We start from the raw sequence: 21,403 nt of genomic DNA, 5'->3' as shown, positions 1-21,403 counted from the left end.
CCATCCCACCCCATGTTATTGCCCCCTCAGCTTACCTCCAGGATGCGATTTTTCTGGGGTTCATTGACTTTGCCAGCAAGGCAGCAGTGAGACAGTGCATTGTGAATAATGTACTTATTGGACTTGGCACTGGGCTCCTTGTACAGCTTGGGTCCTGCAGAGAGAAGAAGAGTTCAGTAGAGAAGACAGGCTCACGAGGCTCCTTAAGGAGGGCAGCCCTGGCAAGACAAACAGAGATGCTTCACGAGGCAAAAGATCTGGAGGTCTCTTGATGCCCTTGCAGAGCAGGCACCAGATCAAGACACTTTGCCAGTGCATTTGGAGAAGGCGATCTAGCAGAGCCCCCTCTGTAGTGTCACAGGAGGAAAGCTGGAATTTTCTGGAAGGGAGGACTGAGACAGCAAGAGGTTTACCTGTGTACTCTGGAATGGAGGCTGGCGAGGAGGCGGTTGATGCGTTCTCCCAGTCACGCTCCCGGTTCTGGTTGGACAGCAACCGGCTGGGGGACATTGGCCCAGAAGGAGACGCAGCTCTGCAAAACAGAAGTGCTCACCCTTAACTTCTGCAAGCGCAGCACAAACCCATTTTCCTTGGGCCTGCTACTAGCTAGAAGGCCAACCCAAATCCCACCCACCCTAGAGCACACTGCCAGGGTTTCTGCATCTCCCCTGTGCCCTCTTAAGGCGTTAGAGTAACAAGGCTAAGTAGAAGCACTACAAACTCACCGAGAAGACCTCTTGATGGAGAGCGAGTTGCCAGGATCATTGGCCACTGTAGAAAGCGAGAGAGTCGACTGGGAATACACCTTGCTGAGCTTGGAGCCTAGGAATAGGCAGACACATGATCAGGAGATGGGGGCAAAGTTTACATGGCCACAGCTGTCCCTTTCCTGAACCACGGTCCCTTTGCATTCTAGCGCCACCGTGACACATGGCAGCTGCGTTTACAAGTTTTCCGCCGCCCTGCAGAGCGTGCCCAGCTCCTCTCCCAACTAGCCACAGCTCTTACCAAGGAGGCCTTTAACGGGGCTGCGCGCTAGGGCAGAGTCATCACAGAAGACGGTCTTGGGCCGCCCCTTCTTGAGGGCGCGCACAGTGGTGGGCTTCTGCCGCAGCACTTTGTCCAGGTCCTCCATCAGCTTGAGCTGATGGCGCCGCTGGTATTCCAGGCGGGTGAAGTCACCGCGCCTCGGCCCCACCACTTCCTCCTCTTGCCGGGGCTGCTCCTCTGCCTGCCGCTGTCTGGAGAAGCACAGTCAAGAACACAGCCAGAGGTTAAAAGTGACCACAAGCCCACCAGGCACAGAATCTGCTATTAACCCAAAATCCACCGGGCATTTTGTAGTTATAGGAGGAAGGATTCAACATCAGACTAAAGTGCACTGCAGCTCACCAAGTGGGCTGATCTCTCCTCTCCAGTTTTAGGGTGCGCAGCAGGGGAAACCCTACTGTGCAAATGAAAGTCCTTACGCAGGGCTTCCGCTGATGGGACTCATCAAATGAATTCTGCCCTTAGTTACTCTTTAGGTAAAATGAATTAGTTTTTCATCTGCATTCTGAAACCGCCCCTTAATGGGGGCGGGGGTATGGTAACCACAGACATGCCTCCCAGAACTACCCCTCTTCTCTTGCAGTATGAAGCAACAATGGGAGGTGGTTGCATTCTCAGCTCATGGATCGTAACAGCCAGGTTCAGTAGGCACAACTGATGCCCTGTGTGCAAACCAAGAACATTCCCTAAAACGGGTCAGCAAACTTTTTCAGCAGGGGGCCGGTCCACTGTCCCTCAGACCTGGGGGGGGGGGGCGGACTATATTTTGAAGAAAAAAATGAACGAATTCCTATGCCGCGCAAATAACCCAGAGGCGCATTTTAAATAAAAGGACACATTCTACTCATGTAAAAACTTGCTGATTCCCGGACTGGCAGTTTGGCCGGATCTGGCCCCCAGGCCTTAGTTTGCCTACCCATGCCCTAGAACAAGGTGGGGGCTTGTAGTTCAGCAGTATCTAGAGGGAACCACAATGACTCTTCCTGCTCTAGAATATGTCCCCTAGAATACCCTGCAAATTATTCCCATAATGTTCCAAGACAATGGTTCATCAGGTCAATGCGGGAATGTCAAAATGGTGGTTGGCTCACAAGCATCTGCCAGAGGTTACAGCGATTCCTCTGCCCTCCATAGCACAAGCAGTGAGCCCTGCTGGGGGAAGGTGCAAGCAACAGATGACACTTTGCCAGGTTATTTCCTTTACTCACACACACTTCTGCTGCCAGCTTAGAAGAAAATCTACGAATTGAGGGCCAGCAGGAACTTATTTTGCACTAGACAATCTTGCTCACACACGGATCTCATTCTAGGCAGCAGGGTTTGTACAGGAGAAAGTCCTTGAAGACGGCACGCCAAGCAGTCAGAGTTCGTTGGCTCTACATAAGGTGGGCACATTTTGCTCCAAGAAAGATCCAGACACTGTCCTTGGAATAAGTGCGACCAATCTGTTTATTATACCCTCATTCTGAATGGCCAGGCCCTGAATCTTGCCCCTTTTGCCATGGAAGATTGAGTGAAAAGGGCCCCATTCACACAAGGCCCCACCGTGACATGAGAGCCATTTCCACACAATGGGAAATCCCAGTGCATCAGAACCAATACAAAACAAATGAAGCAGTAGTTATGGATGTATAAAGCATTACTTGAGTGACTCGATTTCTGTGTCGGTGTAGCATGGGAACTGGAGAAACCAAATAGAGCAATTGGGGGGGGGGTGGAACACTGGAAGCACAAGGCCTCCCACCACAGCAGAAGCACCTACCATGGCCATGCCTACAAGGAGGGCCAAGAATGAGAAGGACCCTGTGGCTTCCCCCATCCCAGTCTCACCTTGCCTCCTCCTCTTTCTTCTCCTTCTCCGCCTCCTGCCATTGCTTCCTGCGCTTCGCCTCCTCAGTGCGTCGCTGCTGCCTCTCTAGGAAGCTTGCGCGCTTCTGCGCCATTTCCTCCTCAGCCTTCGCCTCATCCTGAACAAACGCAGCAAGTCAGTAGAGAGAAAGGGTGGGTGAGTCCTCTAAGATGCAGGGTCACTTTTCACTTTCAGGACAGGAGTCACGCAGCAGCCAGGCCTGTCCTTATGGTTGGCTACAATGACAACTGGATGCTGAACTAGAGCTCTTAGGTTCTTTTTCTACCTTCCTCTGGACTGGAGCCAACTGCTCTCAACCCCTCTGGAAATGCCACTCCATGTATCCTGTGTGATCCTGCCACCCATAGATATGGCTTGCCCAAAATGGGATTCCTAGCACCTACAGATAGGATCCGAATCCCAAGGGTAGGTGATAGAGAGAAGGAAGAAACTTCCAGGCATGATTTATCAATGCCTGGAGGTCCCAGGATTATCGAGCCTCAGAATGAGGTCCAAAACTGGCAGAAAGCTCAGGAACTGAGACCTCAAACTCACACTGCAAATCCCAAGTCAACCTGGCCGAGGTCATTCTGTACATGACCCACACTCCATCCTCTCTTCGAGGCTGAGCTCTGCTTCTGGAGCTCATGCTTATGGTCCTATCTTTGGGCCAGTCCAAGATGCTGCAGAGATCTGCATTGCCACTAGAGAGCAGCAGCAGCTGGTGTGATTTAAGCCGGCGCAGTAGAAAAAAACACGTCTGGAAAAAGATCTTCCCTGACCCACAAGGATCTCAGAAAGGAGATGCCCGTTTTAAGTTGCACACACACACACACACACAGTGTCTTTGTTCGAGTACTTGGCTTCAGCAACCCCACCTGTACATTCTGCATACGCTTCTGCCAGTCAAACGGGGCCCCTTGGAATCCCTGTCCCACTGCAGGCCGCCTACTCCTATTACCTTGAGCCAGCCAAGAAAGAGCGAAGCAGCCCAGCCACCTGAAGCCCAGCCTAGCCCTGGCTGGCTCCAAGCGCCAGCTGCCTCTTGCCCATGCTCCAAAAGCTCTTCTATAGAAAGTGCAGAATGCCCACCATGAGTGTTAGCAGTCTCTGCTTCAAGCACTTACCTTGAAGTAGAAGCCCATGCCAGCCCGGGCCGGCTCGGAGTCCAGGGCCTCGGTGATGGATCCCTCCAGTGAGTCGTCGCCATCTGCGTCATCGTCTTCCTCCTCCCCCTTCAGGCTGGACAAGGGGATTTCAATCAGGCTGCTGCGCCGGTCACTGGGCGAGGAGACGTCACTGGTGCCATCCCCCGAGACACGGCCATTGCCCCCCTGAGGGGGCACCGAGGCCACGGGCCGCAAGTTCCCCTGGGCCTCCGGCACGGGCAGCTCCTCGTCCTCGGCAAAATGGAGGGAGGAGCGGGTCTGCATGGGCACCTGGCTGGGGGAAAACTTGCGGAGGTGCGGGAGGGTGTCCACGTTGTGGGGAGGCGTCAGGACCCGCGTGAGGGGCGGCAGCTTCAGCTCCACTGGCCGGGCGTGCCGGGGGCTCTTGGGCGGAGCTGGGGCGGGAGACTTCTTAGGGGTGGGCTGAGGGGAGCGGGACTTGCGGGAAGGGGAGGGCGATGGAGATGGGGAGGACAGCTCCAGGGAGGAGCGGGGAGGAGCCCCTTCACGGCCGGTCCTTGGGGCTGGGATCACCCAGGCCTGCACGCTAGGCTTCTTATCCAGCAGGAGGCGCTGCTGCTGATCGCTCAGACGCTGCATGTCCAGCTGCAGGGAGCTCAGGGCGGTATTCAGCTTGGCCACCGCCCGGTTGTAGTCGCCCAGGTTCTCGTCCAACGCTCCGCCCTTGGTGATTTCCGGGGAAAAGGTCACCTGCTTGTTGTCTAGGCGGGCCCGAGGGCTTCCGGCCTCTTCTTCGGCCTCCAGCTGGGCAAGCCGCTCCTCGAGAGCAAGCCGGCCATCCTCCGACTGGCCCTGGGCATCGGGGGCCTTCTGTAGCTGCAGGAAGGCACTCTTGCCCAGGCGCTGGCGGTGCCGGGTGAAGATGGCCTCAATGCGCTTCTTCTGAGCCTCGATGGCCCGGCGCTTCTCCTCCAGCCGCGCCCCCAGCTGGTTCATCTCTGAGCTGAGGGCGGGGCTCTGGGCGGGGCTCTCGTCTGGCGGGACAGGCCCAACTTCAGAGCCCTCGGAGCTGATCCCACTGGACTTGCTGTCTGTCGCCGCCAGCTTCTTCTTGCGCTCCGCAAAGCTGGTCATGCGCACGCCAGAGGCGGACGAAGCCGTGCTGTCGGGCTGCGAGCTCAGCGAACTGACGCACGAGGTGGAGTCGTCGGGGCCGCCAGGGGCCCGCGTGGGCTCCTCGGCGTCTGAGTCTAAGCTGCCATCCTGGGCTGGCTCGGCCCCATTGGGGGGGCCATTGTGGCAGCGGTAAACAGTTGCCATGGGTGCCTTTTCTGGCACAGAAGTTTTCGGCGGCTCCGGAGAGTGCAGGTAAAAGCCATCGGGCGCTCCCTCGGGGAGCAGGCGCTCGCTGCTGTGGATGATCTGCAGGGCCTCCTCGATGGTAGGCAGGTCGGGGTAGCCGTCGCTCAGCCCGTTTTCCAGGGCCAGCCCTTCCTGGGCCTTGGGTCCAGCCCCGTGGAGCGGTGTTGTCACTAAGCCATTGGGGGCCTCAACCACGTCAGTGGACCGGGGGCGCGGGGAGCGAGGCAAGGAGGAATAGAGGGCAGGGGCCAGGCTGTCTGAGCTGACAGAGCGCAGCATGCCCACCGGGTTCCCCATCACAATGTCCACATCGCTGTCCAAGCCAAAGGGGATGCTGAAGGAGACCGCCTGCGACAACGGGTGGCTAGGGAAGCAGAGCAAAGCGATAAGATTAGGAGCAGAAGAAGGACGGACAAGCTGGGACATTCCAAGCCCACCTTCCACTCACAACCTGCTGGTATTGCTTCTCACAACTCTGTATCCCAAGTCAGTGGATAAGCAGAGGTCTGGGAAGTTGTCCCCTCCTCTGGCCATATGAAATCCACCCCCCGTGCTCCTCACCTGAGCTGCTTCTTGCTCCATGGTTTACCAAAGCCCTCAACATGGGACATGGATGTAGAGTGATGCAGGGAGCCTAAGGACACAAAAAGGACCCAAATCAGAGGAACAAGAAGATACAGCGGGGTTGTCCTAGAGACTTGGTGGCAGGAGTCAAGGCTCTCAACTCAAGGGGTGAGAGGAATCCAAGCAGCTTGCCAGATGTTTCAGACTCCAGCTCCCATCCCTCCCTGACCACTGTCCATGCTTGCTCTGGCTGATGGGAGTGAGAACCCAAAACATCTGGAGGGCTCCACGTTGGCCCAGGCTGTCCTTGGGGGACAAAACAAGGAGGAGCAAGTACACAAAAGGAGAGCCGCTCTACTTTGACAAGGATCCTTCACAAAGCATGTGTTTGAAAGGAAACCAAAGGCCCACGAGGGCACGACGTCAGCAGCACAAACTGCGATGACGTCAGATATATCTCAGGCTGTCTAGGGCCATCTCTTGAGGTGAGATGTAGATTAAAACCTGTCTTCACAGAATGATCTTTTCCCATGATAGGCCAGTTTACCCAGCACAATTTTGTGCATGCCTATTCACAAACTAAGCTCCAGGTGTAAACCAGGAAGGAGGAACCTGCAGCCCTCCAGACATAATTGGACTACAACTCCCATTGTCCTTGGCCTTGGGCCATGCCAGCTGGGCCGGATAGGAGTTAGAGGAGATTCAAAGCATCCAGAAGGGCAGAGCTTTCCCCTCTCTGGTTGCACAAATTGCAGCCCTTATTGCCTTACAAGAGGTTGAATAGAGCTCACCCTTACTCATGCAATGAAATCTAGCATACTGCGCCTTTACCAAAGCATCTTAAAATTGTGCCATCTAAGGCAGGCATACTATGGCTCTGTTGCTCTTGAGAAATGTGCAGCAGCTGCTGGGTAAAGCTGAACAGCTATCCAGGACCAAGAGCTTGGGAAACCACAGAAACAAGCCCCTGGGGATGCCTACAGTCATGATCATGACGCCTTAAGAAGGACCTCCAAGAGACTTGCATGTGTTTTGCTTAACCTTTTACCCCCAACAGAACTGAAGGACTCCTTTTCTTCCCCCACAGCTTGTATGTGGTTTGTATTGGCCGAGGGAGGGGGGAGGGACTAGACAAAGCAGCAGCATCTTACCTAAAGAACCACAGAGTGGAGACTGTGCCTGCCCTCCAGGCAGCAGTGGGTGGCGGAAGCTGAAAACTGGGGAGCTACCGGGGGGGGGGGGGGGAGAGATGAGATCAAATTAAGAACATTGCTACAAAACTTGTTGTTACACAGAGAGAAGCAGATGCTGCTTGCACACTGGTTAGGTCTCCAGCCACAATCCAAGCGAAGTCAGCAGAGGGAAACTGGGTGCTGAAAGCTAGTCCTTTGAGGAAATAGGACTAGTTTGGTGTGGGTTGTTGCGTTTGTTTTTTTAAAGGGGAGGGGTGATAGAAACCCAAGAAGGAATTTGCACAACACTAGAATCACTGCATTACATTATACGTGGAACATGTAGGCACTCTGCTAAGTGTTGATTCCGCTCATTCGTTTGGCAAATGAAGTGAACAGACTTGCAGGAACAAGTTCCTTTAATTTGCTGCCTAAAGGCATTCCCATAACTTGCACATGGGAGGAAAGCTGTGCCTACTTTAAAGATCAGAAGCTTGCCCAGTCACACCCCCACCCACCCACCTGCCCTGCAAGAAGAACTACAATTTCTGCTGGCCTGGAGCAAAGGGAGAGCAGCTGCTCTGGCCAAGAGTGCTCCCCCCTTTACTCCACCAGTGCAACTCAATCCAGGTAAACCACAAAGACTCCCCTGATCAGCAGCTACAGCTGATCAGAGGAAGGGAGCACCCGACTCACACACTAGAAGTGCCAGGGACACAGTTTTCTCCCCAGAGCAAAGGAAGGTCCAACCCTCCTGAAACATAAGGAGGCAATGAGCCACCACAAAAAACATAAGGAGCTCTCCCCACCCTGATTGCAGGAATAACTCCTTCCAGATCACGTTTCCCCAAAGACTGTCTAATATTAATATGTGGAGAGGCCCCCTAGGCAAGCAGAGAGGGGGGAAGTCAAGCTGTGGCAGAGTACTAACACATCTGAAAAGCAAGTTGCTGAGTGGGGTTGTTTTGTTTTAAGGAAAGCAAGGACTCTTATGTCAACAGCACAGAAATCATGAAGGACCTCAAGGACTCTCCCAGACCTCTGTCAGCTGCAATAGAAACATTGCCCCTTTGAAGAGACAATATTTAGCTATTCCTAAAGGGATTCATGGTTTTTGAGCACTAGGGCACAGTTAAGCCACCAGCAGCGTACAACTCCCATCATTCCTGACCAGCAGCCACATTGGTTGTTGCTGGTTGGAGTCCAGCAACATGTTCAGAGCCAAAGTCTCCTTGCCTGGAGTCCTCTGTCAGCAACATCATGGCTTGTGGACTTGCAGGTAGCAGTCTGGACATGACTCCCGTCTAAGGCTTCCCAACAGCTTTGATTCATCCACGGGAGACTGGCTAGCCACGCTGCCAGACAGGGAAGCTAGTGATAGCAACACACTCGGGCTAAAGCAGCTTCATTTTATAAGCTGGAACTGGAGCTGACATGGCAGAATGCAGGGTGCCCTGGAGAAGACAATCCCTGGCATCTCTAGGTAGGGTTGGGAGAGGCTCCCTGTCTGAAACTACAGCTCCCATCATTCCTGACCAGATTCTGATAGCTAGGGATGATGGGAGTTGTAGTCCCAAAACGGCTGGAGACCCAAGATTGGGAAACCCTGGTGTAGACAATATTGAGAGAGATGGGTTAATGGGGTCTGGTTCAGCATAAGGCAATTTCTCATGCTCCTACATCATCATCCATTTACAAACTCCTAGCTCTGGAATGAGGCACCAGCGAGAGAGAGCAACCCACAGACACCTTCCTTGCAAAGCACAGCATCCAAATCTGACTCCCAGCATGGGCAAGAGAGGGCAAGCCTGGTTTCAGGCTCAAAGTGGCGGTGGTGAGAGTAGCAGAGGCTCCCTTACCTGCTGTTGTTCCCACTGTTGGGCGTCAGGGAGTCATTCAGCCCAGGGGAATCTGGAAGAGAACAGCCACTTTACTGAACAAGCCGAGAGGGGAAGGGAGCAGAGCGCTCACGCCGAGGATTAAGTCACTAGAAGGTCAGGAAAGGGTGGGAATGCCAGCCACGTGTACCAAAGGGCAGGAGAGGAACCTGCTCCCATCTCGGCTCACACAGGAGGCCATTGTTCCAGGGCTAGAGCATGCCAGCTCCCAGCAGCCCATGCCTCTGCTCCACTTACTCAGTGGGACAACTGATTTAGGGCGGCGGGGGAAGTGTGACGGTGATAGGCTGCTATCAAATACCTGTGTGCACAGACAGGCTTTATAGCGCAGCCTTTACTTTTCCTTATTTTTCAGGCATGCAATTTACCACCTGATGTACAGAATGCACAATGGGAATTAAAGGTATCTTTTCTTGCAGGAAGACCAGAAAAGTGTTCGCAACATCAAAATGCAAACTTTCCAGGAAGGGCCAAGGTTTTAACAAGTATTTGGGAAAGCCGTGAATGCTGGTCAAGATAAAGCCAAGGCAAGCACAATCTAAATCCCGTAACAGGATCCATTGATGCTCCACGGGCAGAATATGTTTGTTCAATTAATCAGATCAGATCAAAGTGGCTATAAGGTGTGAAACAGACCAGTCACCTTTAGTTTATACCACGTAATATGGGAGGCATATGCTATACCCTCTTTCCATCTCCCCTTAAAAGGAAGGGAGGACCTGATTGCCAATTATCTAGTCCAAAATATTGTACGAACTGTAACAGATAACTTGTGCAAGACAAATTTCCTAAAGCTTTAAGAGAAGCTTTTCATTCTCAAAATTAAGAAAAAGCAGGCACGTGGGCCCCAGATTTGCAGAATGTCTGGAAAGGATGCAACTAGTAATAATGTCTTCAGAAACAATTAGATACAGCTGCAATTAAGATGTTCTGCACTTCTTCCTTTCTCTCCCCATGTCGACTGTGCGCCCTCCTCTACTCTAATTATCCCACCAGCATTCCATATACCTCAAAAATCAGAATTCTCACGTTCACAAGTATACCAATTTTTTTTTTTTTGCTGTATATGCTACAATTATTAATTGGGGGTGGGTGCTAAGTTATTCGGGAGTTGGGGAAGATAGTTTGGGTTTTTCTGCCTGTTCAGCACAATGGAAATTATCAGCACATAATATACCAAATACAAGAGTCTGCCCATAATGAATGCACCGACAAGTATCTTGCAATACTACACACCAAAAACAGCACAGCTCTGCAGGCTGGGAATGAACTGCCCCACTCCTATCCTGGGTTAGATGCTCCTCAAGCTAACTGCTACCACTAAGGTGTGGAGGGTGGGGGCAGCCATATCTTAGACTCCAGCATCCTTAGCATCTTCAGGTAGGTTGGGGGAAAGGCTCTGGGCCTGAAACCCCAGAGAGGCAGTAGCAGGCAGTTTACACACAACAAGGAGCAAGCCGAAGCAGTGCGAGCCTGTGAACCTGGGCAGCTTCCTGGGTGCCACAGACATACAAGCACACCTGCCACCTTCTTACCTTGAAGTCCAGGCAGCTCCTTTGGGTGCACAAAGTCAGGCTTAAGCACCTCAAAGCACAGGAACAGCTCTGCCAGGAACACCCCGACGTTTATCTGGGGTTGAAGGGAAATGAGTTAGCCAAATAGTCTGTGGAGGAAGCAGCCTTCATTCCCCTCACTTAGCCAGAGTTGGGTCCAGAGAACAAGGGGGAGGAGAGGACCTAGTCTCTGCTCCACCATCTCCATCTGCAGGTAGCACTCCTGAGAAGAACTCTTCCTGGTGCCTAAAACGTCTGTCTCCTGACCCACCGCAATCCCCGCCCCCAGCACTGCCCTGCCACCCACTGCAGAAGGGCCTCATTGTTCTTGCACAACCAGCCTCCAATTAGTGCAGCCGGAGGCCCCAGCCAAGGCTCATTAGGGCCAAGGCAGGCTGGATGCTCAGACCAAACACTAATCCCCGCTTGCTCCACATGAGCAGCCACACGGGGCACGGAGCAGGGCTTCCTTCTGCCATGCCAGGGCTCCTTCCAAGCAGCTCCTCGGCCCCTGAAGCTCTGCAGGGCTTCCCTTACTGCAGCCAGGACAGCCATGTTTTCATCTCTAGAGGTACAGAGGGGCTGGAGGACTGCCCCACCTCCTGCCCAGTCCCAGCACTCACCCTCAGCATAGGTGGCATGTATAGCAGGTCCTCCAAGGAGAGGAAGCAGGAGCCACCCAAATAATCCGCAGAGAAGCCCTGGATCAGCTGCAGGTTGTACAGGCTGTCTGCCACCGACATGGTCTCCTTCAGGCACACATCTACCAGGCAAGGGAAGCACACAATAGCCATCAGCGTGTGGGGTGCATGCATGTGCATACGCACACATGTGAGTGGAGGCGATGCACACACAACGGCTGCAATCTCCGAGCAGCTGCCCCATCCCTCCACCCAGGACCCAGAGCACCGACTTACCCTCGAGGCGCACAATCTGGGGGCAGTAGTAGTGGATGGTGGCAGCAATGGCGCCCCCGCTGGCCAGGTCCTTCATGCCAGTGATGGCAGGGAAGCAGGGAGTCTGCTTGGGCAGCGCCTTGTCCTTCCGATAGCGGATCTGTGCAGGGCAGAAACGCAGGAGGAAGTCAACACGGCGACGGAAGGAGCTGGTCCCCACACAAGGGACACTTGAAAAAGCCTGAAGAAATGCACCCCCTGCCTCCTCTCGGTCCAGGGCCTCACACCCTAAGCTCCTCCATCCCACCCTCAACTTCACCACCATGCAGAAGCCCTCATGGAATTCTTCCTGGGAATACCCAGGGGGTGAAGAACCAGCCAAGATTAACACCCTCTTTCCCACCCCAAGAATATGTGTGCACAAAATATGACACCTCCCCCACCCTGCCCCAATACCAAGAGCAAAGTGCATGCTGGGAGGGAGGCAAAGGATATAAAGCGGGGGTGGGGGGGCGCAAGCGAGTCCCTCGAAGGCACAAGTCCCTCTGTGTCAGCCAAGGAGGAGAAAAGCAGGAGGGAAGTGAGGAGGAAGCAGCCAGCATAGGAGGAGAAAAGGAGACACTCTCCCTTCTGTAGCAGCTCTGAGTGACCCCCCCAAAGACCAGCTGCCAGCTCCCCTCACTCTCCCCACCACACAAATGTTCCAAGGGGAGGTTCTGGCCTAGTGCTAGGCCCAGTGGGCTGCAGCGCCACAATGGCTGTGAGGGGATGCTAAATGGGGGGGGGGTCTGCCCTGGGTAGGAGAGAAGACAGAGGAGCCAGCAAGTCAGTCCTGCTAAATAACTGCATTTCCCACTCCAAGGAAACATGCTTGTCCTCACCCCAGGACACAGCAGACAAGACAACAAAAGGCAGCCCCCACACCAGAGACACACACAGAGCAGGGCAGGCCGTGCGCAGACATTGCACAGGGCAAAGGGAGGGGGGAAGGGGTGCACAGACAGACAAACAGGCACAGACACCCAGCAGGCCAGCAAAAAATAAAAAAGGGTGGGGAGGGGGAAAAAAGAGAGAGAGGCAAATGGGGCACCTCCATTCCTGCTGCAATGAGCTGGAGGGAGGTTTCAGAGGGAAAGGGCCGTATCCCTGGGGGTGGGAAAGAGTTGGCCGTAGACAGAAAGCTCTGGAGACCAGCTTGACAGATGCTCTACCCCTTCCTCCACCACTGCTGAAGCCAAGAATTAATGGAGCAAGCCTCCCCCCCCCCCACCTGTCAGCCCAGGAGAGACCCAAAAGGAGCCAAGGGAGGAGGTGGTCACAACAGGTCAACTCTCGACACAGGAGTTTTGGTGGGCAGTGGTGGTAATGAGAGGGTTTGTGCTGATGGCTGCACCCACATCTTTCCCTTCCTGACACCTTACAGCTCTAGAGAGAAAAGTTGGTGGACGCCCCCACACTAAACGTCCTAAAATAGAACAAAAACCAGAGTGTCTAACAAAAACAAGAAATGCAACCCCGGATTTCTGCAGGCTCTGGAAAGGCGAGGGGCTGATTGTGTTTGGAGGGTGAGCAACGAGATGAGGCGAACTCCCAAGAACTGAGGGCAAAGGCAGGTCTCTTGTGGGCATTTGGGGGGAGCCCTTGGAGGTGGCTGTTGGTTGCTCTGAACGTGGAGGGAGGAGGACCCTGGAAAACGTCCAGAGCGGAGGGGGAAGCTCGCCTCTCCAAGCCCCAGGCAAGTTGGCAGCTTGCGGGGCAGGGGAGAAAGGCGGCCCAGGCCCATTGCAGCAGGAACGGCCCAAAGTCCTAGAAAACAGCAACCCGGGTGGATGGCAAGGTGGTGGAGGCGGGCGGTGGGAGGCACGCGCCGACGGATACATTACCACAGGAGGCTTATTCCCCGACTCCTTCAAACAAAAAGCGATGGCATGCTGGATGCAATAGCAAAGAAAAGAGAGAGCCTGATCAATGCACCCGCAAGGAGGGAGGAGAGAGGAGGGAAGGGCTGCTGCTGCTGCTGCCTTACAAGGCTGGGGAACGGGGTAGGGGGTTGCAGGGAAGGCCTAGCCAAGGCCTAGCTTTCTGCCTCCCCAGCATGCACCTGGGGCTCCCGAGAGAGCCCTCTCTCCCTTCCGGAGCACCCCACACTCATGAACACTAAATGCAATGTAGCATCCAGGCCTAAGTTCGGACTAGTCCGCACTCTCGACTGCACTGAGTACAGCTGGGCAGCAAGCAAATGGCGGGGGGGGGGGACAGAAGGCAACACAGAAGGGGGGAATAAAGGAATGTCGTGTAACTAGCATGCTGTTCCTACTTGGCAGCTCCAGGCATGAGCTGCCCTGCTCTGGCTGTCTCTTAACCCCTCTGCACAAATGAAAACCGGGGCTTCTCGGTTGATCTCTGAGGCAGTCCCTCTTGCCTGTCCGTTAGACCCCAGGGCACCTGTAACCCCAAGGAGGCTGCGTTATTCAGGGCAGGAAGAAGAGATCTGTTAAGCACCCACCGCCACCACCAGAACCCAACCCTCATGTGCCCCAACACGCGGAGCTAAGAGAGAGCAAAGCAGGAGCGGGTTGCGGAGGGAAGGGAGATGAGAACAAAGGATGCTGGGATATACCAGCATCCCAGCAGCTGGCGTCTCATGTGGGAACATGCCTCCTCCTCCTCCTCCTCCCGGGACAGGGTCCCCTCTGCCCTCAAAGTCTCCCCAAAGTTCAGGCAGGTGCCCATCCCACAGGGAGCAGGGCAATGTCGTCCCCTCAGCCTTTCCCTCACTGAAACACACACACACACACACTCAGGTATCTCTGCTCCAAGGTCCTAAATCCCCAGCATCCTTTGCTCTGGGTCCCCCTGGCATGCAGCGCAGGAGCCAAAAGCAGCAGGGAGATAATAAGTAAAGCCACCCACTTACAGGAACCAGTTTCCAGTACCACCTTGTGGGACACTGAAGCAGAGGAAAAGATGCAGAAAAAGACAGCTCTGTCACATAACACACCGTGACGGTATCGCACTCGCAGCACAGGAAGCTGGAGGGGCAGCTTGGGCTGGGATGAGGCCTCGTCGTTGGGCCCATCGGGAACATGAATGGGGCAGCTTCTCAGGCAGGCAACCCGCCTCCGCCCCCCTCAATATGGTCTGACCACTCTGGCCAACAGAGCCAGTGAGCCAGCCCCACAGAATGGATTTGGGGGAGAAGTCAAGGGTCTCTGGTTGCCCACAAAGCAAGGACAAAGCAGACAAAGGCCACCTCACAGGAGGAGGGCGAAGCAGCAGATTTACAAGGGGGAGAGGCAGGGAATCCTTGGGGTGCAGGGGGTTCCCAAACATGAGCTAGAGTTGGGGGGCGGGGAGTCAGTCAGAAGGGAGGAAGCAAATTCTATCTTCGAAGGAAAGAGCGGGAGGGAAAGGGTATGGCTTGTACACAGAACAAAGCCGGCATGGATAAAGCCACCCTTCCGTCGCCACGCTTTGGCTACTGGGGCAGGGCCCACAAATGGCCTCCCTCCCTCCCTCCCACTCCAGCTACGCCACAAGCCCAGGCTCCCTCCCTGCTCCATTCAGAAGGAAGCTGCACGAGGCAAGCAAACGCACCTTGGGACCGCTGTTGGAGGCCTGGGTCTGGCCGTCAGTTCCTGGAGCAGCCCGCTGAGTGCATTCCTGCTCGCTGCTTTGCTGTATCTTGTGGATGATCTGGAGGGAGGAAGCAAGGGGCATGCCGTTGTTGTTTTTTGTTTTGCTTTTTATAAATACAGTCAAACCTCGGAAGTCGAGCAGAATCCGTTCCAGAAGTCCGTTCAACTTCCAAAACCCAAAGCGTGGCTTCTGATTGTCATCCTGCAGCCAATTGGAAGCCCCGTTGGATGTTCAGCTTCCAAAAATAGTTTGCAAACCGGAACAGGCATTTCTGGGTTTGCGGCATTTGGGAACTACCATACTTTTCTGTCTATTAGACGCCCCCATGTATAAGACCCTCCCCCCTATTTTGGGGGACTTAATTTTAAGAAAATGAGGGGAGATGGCTCAAAGTTGTTGAGCCTCTCCTCCCACGCAGCTGTGGGCAGGAAACACTCCCTAGATCATTTCCCGCACACAGGTAGGGAGTGTTTCCCTCACGCATCAGCGTCGAGGGAAGTTGTGCTCTAACCAGCCAGGAGGTTGCCCAGAGGGCACCTTCCCCTGATGCTGCTGTGCGCGTGGGAAACGATCCAAGGAGTGCTTCCCATGCGCAGCGGCATCAGGGGAAGCTGCGTGCCGCCAGCCAGTGCCCCCAGATCGCGGCACTTCCAGCGGCATCTCCCCCCCCCCCATGCCACTATCCATGTATTGGACGACCTTTGACATGATTTTTGTGTCAAAAAACCTCATCCAATACATGGGAAAATACAGTAAGCTGTCCCAAAACCAAGGTATGACTGTATTTTTATTGATTTTTTTTCAGCACAGGATACAATAAAAGTCAAACTAATTTAAATAAAAGATATTTTTTAAAAATGTATTGGGAAGAGGCATACACCCCTTACCAATCCCTGCATATCCCACCCACAGACCACTTTAAGGTGCTGAAGGTCCCTCCTCTGCTATTCTCCTCTCCTCCCCAAACAGGTCATGTTATACGTGTCTCCAAAAACATGACTGCCTTCCTGAGTCCAGGCCAAAAAGAGAGATAAATGACTTGTGGCATCTTATTAAAGATGACAAATGTGTTACAGGGATAAACTTTCATGGATTAGAGATCCCTTTATCAGATGCATGAAGTTAATCCCCCATTGGCATGTGGGTGTAAAAAAAAACTTTTGTTGGAGAGGAAATGCCAATGAAATGCAACTCTACTTGAGCTTAAATGTATGCAAAGTAAGCCCAGCGCCCCTTCACAACAGCAGCAAATTAGTGATAGAATGAAACAGGCCGGAACAGAATCAAGGAACTGCCCCTTTTATTTCTATGAGGTCATATTCAAAACCAATGAAAAAACTATGTTTATTATCCTGCCCCTATCCTTTGGGCTCCAGGTGAGATTTTATAGCAATTTTTAGTAGGATAAAATCCCAAAGGGCTCACAAATCATAAGTAATCCATCCAAACCATTTTACTCCAACCTCACATTTTCCATGTCAGAGGTTGGATAGTGCAGCTGGGCATGGACTAGTGCAGATGTGGAGAACCTCTGGCCCTCCAGATATTGCTAAACTACAACCATCACTGGCCACTGGCTATCCGTGCAGGGGCTGATGGGAACAAACTTGCTGTGTGAATAAAGTGGGACGTTAACTCCCTCTATGCCCACCTAAGTAATCTGGAGGAAGCACAAATATCAAGAATAGCTGATTGATTGATTGATTGATTGATTGATTGATTGATTGATGAATAAATAAGGTACCATGTCTATCCAGTGCAGAAGTTTCTGGTCCCAGGAGATGGCTCCCAGATCAGTGCCTGGCGTAACACTCAGTGAGCTGGTGGCTTCCAATGCAAATGCTGTCATCAGTGAGTCAATCAATGCCAGGTGCGCACCCTGTACGTGTGGCAAGGAAGAGAGAGACAAGTTAGGCAACCTGTGTTCAGCCATGAGGGTATCCTTACCCCACAAATGGAGCCAGGCACATAGTTGGTGCCACCCCTAGGTGTGAGATTACACAGGTAAAGGGAGAACTATCTTCCCATTGATGCTGGGACAGGTGCAAGCAAGCGCCATCGTTCCTCAGAATGAATTACCAAGTTCAGCTTACTTTTCTCCCTGCTTCCTAAATTTCAGAGACACAGATCAACTATGTTCTGCTCTCCTGTCACAGGGCAACAGGCTAGCCCTCCATGGCATAAGCTGCTTTCTCCAGTGTAATAAAGCACACAGAGTGTCGGGAGCATGCTAGAAGGACAGCATCTTGGCTGGGGTGAATAAGCAGGAATGATTGAATGGAGTTGCCACCAGATGCAGGCTGGGAGCAGGAAGATGTATTTACTCTGGAAGTGCATACTCGATTCTGACCAAACTAAGCTTCCTGGTGTATATTTTGCTCTAGGGGGCTTAGTTTGGTCAGAATCTAGTATACGCTTTCAGAGTTAATGCTAAATACATCACTTCTGGTAAATGAGCCACCATAGTTGCTAGAGTGCTATGCAAATTGGTGTCCTGGGCTTTTTAGCCTCCTCTACCCATGTACTATCTGAAGCCAAAAGGGTGCATTGGTTGCCAGATGTGAAATATATTGGCATCATTTTCAGCTCTCCCACCCCACTACAAGGACTGGAGTCTTGGGCCAGATCATGGTAACACGAGAATCCCCCTTGTTGTGCCTGACTGAGCAAGCTCAGTCCCAGTCTTACACCACAGGAGAGCAGATTAGTTGCCTTAAGCTTTTAATGCTGTTAAGGAGAACCTGGATGAGAGCAGCCTGGGGGCAAAGGGAACATGTGCTAGGTGCAGATATTGGGCTTTATTACCAGCATCGTCATCATGCCCGCAGTCTGCCTGCCCCCATGTTTCCCTCCAAATTCTTCATGCAATATCTCTCAGCGCCCCAAACCCAGGAACTATGGATCCAGGAGCAACAGCCTCTTCTGCTTCTGGGCAGGTCTAATAGGATAGCCTACAAGCCAATTATCTCTGCGAAGACCCTAGCAACAATGCCAGCTGCCTTCTGATATTCTAAAGTGGCAGGGGGAGGTGGAAGACAGCATCTTTCTTGATAGGACCCATTTGCAGTCCACAGTGGACTTGCAGTGGTTGACAAAGGTCACATTTCTCAGTTGTGATGTACAGACATGGGGAGAGAAGCAGCAGGTAGAACATTAGACTGGAAGACCCAAAATTGCCTGTGGTCTCTCCAAGCAAAGCTGAAATCCTTCTAGCCAAGAGGTTTAAGCAGGTGGGATAAACGTGAGCCACTTCCTATGGAAATATGAAGGAAGGTCCCAGGCCCGGAATAATGGTACTTTTATCTGTTAAGCTCCTGAACAGAAAATGTGACAGGGAACTCTCCCTCCTACAACCTCACCCCCATGGCAGAAGCAGCACTAGAGGATTTTCTGCCAGCAGTGATTTGCTAACAAGAAATGGAAAAAAGTGAAGTCTCTGCTTAGTCAAGGGGGGAGGGGAATATCCAACTCAGCATAAAGTGAATGTTCCATCAGCACGGGGATTTTTGCTTGTGCAACGGAATGTTCTTCCCCTCTCCTCCCCCTGCAAAGCTGTTCCAGGGGTTTCTCCAACCCTCTGGAGTAGATTTAGGGAGGCTGCATGGCACATGCAAGACAAAGGTGGTAGTGGTAGAAGCCCAGTTGCCCAAGTGGAAATCCTTGTGCCAACAGGACAACTGAATACTGCTCAAGGCTTGCCTCACAACGATATGAGGATGGACAGTTTATACAATCAGCTAAATTCAAGTGATGAAGGTTTCTCTGGACTGTACCTCTTCAGGCTGCATGGAAGGAATTGCAAGTCTGAAGCCTTTTCACCAAGAAAATAAAATGTTGAACTAATGAAACTAGACCAAAGGTAGCCAATGTGTGGCCTTCCAGAGATGTTGCTGGACTACAACTCCCATTATCCCTGACCACTGGCCATCCTAGTTGGGTCTGATGGGAGTTGGAGACCAACATCACTTGGAGGGCTAAAGGTTCTCTGCTCCTGGACTAAACTGAACTCTTCTCCCTGACATGCTCATTCTCTACATGCAGGTATGGGATCAGCTTTCAAAAAGGGACAAACTGCTACTCAGTTCTGGCCAAACTGGTGCACCCTGCACAAAGTTTTTACTGAAACCCCTGCCTGAACAATTTATGGAAAGTCAGCCCACAACTGTAAAATGCAATGAAAGCTCCCACCCATCTTTAATACAGATCCTAGGACCCAAGTTTTGTCATGGCTATCGTCAAATAAAACTTACTGCTACCATGGCAAACGTTTTAAGAATGGGCTATGTAGTCACACAAACACTGTGTTGGTTATTCAAATGACTACAGCTCTAGCCTGATCCAGGAATGGGTTTTTTTTTGTGAGAAGGTGGGTTCAAAGGAAGAAGAGCAGGAGTATCAAAATGTGAGTTCACTGAGTGCCCAATAGCAACTGGGTCCTTGCAAGCCAAAGGCAGCAAGCAGGCCAGATGCAGGCCTCTAGGTACACCACACCCAGCCCTTCCTGGCAGCCCGATTTTCTGCACCAGGAGAGTGGGAACTGCAGCAGAGGAAAAAGCTGTTGACTCGACAGTGAATCAAGCTTGGGTGTTAATGGGGCGCTCGACTTGGGAGACAGAGAGAGAATAATGCAGAATAAGGGATGTGCCAAGCCTGAAGGGAGAAGCCTGAGAACAAGCCTCTCATTCCCCTTCAGAGCTGAGGCCACACCTAGCACACCTCAGGACGGGGGACCTCTGGCTAAAAAACCCTGTTCCCCTGGTTTCTCCTTCCCCTCCTTCAAAGACAAGGCCCAAAACAGACACAGACACGCTCCCTCTAGCTGCTTGGGCCTCAATAAGGCCTTTGTGGGATAAATACACTGAGGCCGTGTCAGACGAGGCCAGGGGAGTCGGATAATAGCCACACTGCTCGGCTCTGGCTCTGATGTCTGCTTTCCAATATCATTGCTGGCAGAAAGCCAACATGGCTGCCACGACCAGCTCCCTCCACAGAGCAACTAATCCGCTGCTTTGCTCTCCCATACTCTTGGAGTTCAGGGTGTGGCGGCAGCCTAGCTGTGTGCTCTCTAAACATCTTGTCCCATGTGGAGTGCAATCTACACCTTCCTTGGGAGGGGCTCCAAATGCCCGGATCAAAATCAAGAGTCTCCATCATTCTCATCACCCTCAACCCCGGGCAAGATTAAACCTTCCCTTTCCAATTGCTTCCATGGGTACCATTTCCCCAGCTCACAGCTGGGAGCAAGGGAGACAGAGGACACCCCTCCCTCCAGCTAGCTGGCGCTCTCGCCTCTCCTCCCGGCCTTGACAGAATCACCAGAGCAAAATTAATAGCAATCAGAGATACCCGCTCAGCGCGGAGCAATCCTGCCGGGCACCTGCCAGCAGAGCCGCACCAGCAGTGGGGATTCCCCCTCCCCGCCTCCCCCTCCCATTACACAAGCACCAGGCGGAAGAATGATAATTGCTGGGCCCAGGGAGCAGAAAGCAGAAATCCCCAAGCCCCCTTTGTACATCCTTCCTAGCGCTGGCTTTGTGTTGCTTCCCCCATATTCCAGGTCTTCCTTTGCTCCACCGCAAAAGCAAACTCCCCCCCCCCAACCACATTCCAATGTGTATCCATTTGGAATTCTCGTATCAACACCTCAACAATTCTCATTTTTAAAAACCCTCATAGAAAGTGGGGTGGGCTTCGGTGTGAGGGACAGACAGACTCCAACCTCAGCCTCCTTCTGAACCCCCCCCCCCTTCTCACACACTTCTTGCCTTTCACACCTAAATAAGTGTACGGTTCCCACCCTTCATTGCTCTCTCCCCCCCCATCTGTTTTCTTGCAGAGGGGAGAGGTAGACACCCGCAGTGTTTCCCAACCACATCCCTTCCCCACAACAGCCCTTCCTGAAAATAGATAAACTGGAAAGGGAGATAGGATGTGGAGTTGTCAGCTATTGCAGATAAGTTCCCCCAAGTTCACTTACTATTGCTCAACCCCACACTCACTCTGAGCCAGCTAGCTATAGGTGCTTCTAAAAGGGGAGATACAAAGCCAGGCCCCTGTTTTGCCCCTGCAACAGTAAACCAGAACAACAACAAAAAAGCACCCTTCCTTCTAGGATATTATCCTGTTCTCCCGCCTTCTTAGGATTTGCTATGATACAAACCACTAAGGTCCCACCGAAGTTAAAGAAAACCTGAATTCCCATGTGCTTGTGTACAAGTGAAAAAGGACTAGCCGCTTGTACAGAGGACCTTCCTTCTCACACGTGTACAGATGTTTGTGCATGCCGGGCC

At 52.7% G+C, this 21,403-nt stretch overlaps 1 protein-coding gene across 4 annotated transcripts in view; it reads right to left on the bottom strand.

Annotated features, from left to right (window-relative positions):
- The window catches only part of CAMSAP3 (calmodulin regulated spectrin associated protein family member 3), a 44,164-nt gene that overhangs the window by 2,335 nt on the left and 20,426 nt on the right, over nt 1-21,403 (bottom strand). Inside the window, exons 3-18 of one of the 4 annotated variants that reach the window (XM_082213645.1) lie at nt 16,858-16,992; nt 15,072-15,170; nt 14,392-14,424; nt 13,358-13,405; nt 11,496-11,634; nt 11,202-11,341; nt 10,561-10,654; nt 8,987-9,038; nt 7,107-7,180; nt 5,953-6,025; nt 4,027-5,755; nt 2,881-3,017; nt 1,009-1,241; nt 726-822; nt 414-532; nt 36-154 (exon numbers count right to left, since the gene is read on the bottom strand). In XM_082213645.1, the coding sequence (XP_082069771.1) occupies nt 36-154; nt 414-532; nt 726-822; nt 1,009-1,241; nt 2,881-3,017; nt 4,027-5,755; nt 5,953-6,025; nt 7,107-7,180; nt 8,987-9,038; nt 10,561-10,654; nt 11,202-11,341; nt 11,496-11,634; nt 13,358-13,405; nt 14,392-14,424; nt 15,072-15,170; nt 16,858-16,992 (3,321 nt within the window). The remainder of the gene's footprint in view (nt 1-35; nt 155-413; nt 533-725; nt 823-1,008; nt 1,242-2,880; nt 3,018-4,026; nt 5,756-5,952; nt 6,026-7,106; nt 7,181-8,986; nt 9,039-10,560; nt 10,655-11,201; nt 11,342-11,495; nt 11,635-13,357; nt 13,406-14,391; nt 14,425-15,071; nt 15,171-16,857; nt 16,993-21,403) is intronic. The other 3 variants (XM_082213646.1, XM_082213647.1, XM_082213648.1) reach the window with 3 other exon arrangements.

The sequence above is a fragment of the Podarcis vaucheri genome (genome assembly GCF_965113315.1).
Source record: "Podarcis vaucheri genome assembly, chromosome: 2".
Lineage (NCBI taxonomy): Eukaryota > Metazoa > Chordata > Lepidosauria > Squamata > Lacertidae > Podarcis > Podarcis vaucheri.
Note: the sequence above shows the minus strand (reverse complement) of the source record. Positions and strands in the feature narration are given on the sequence as shown.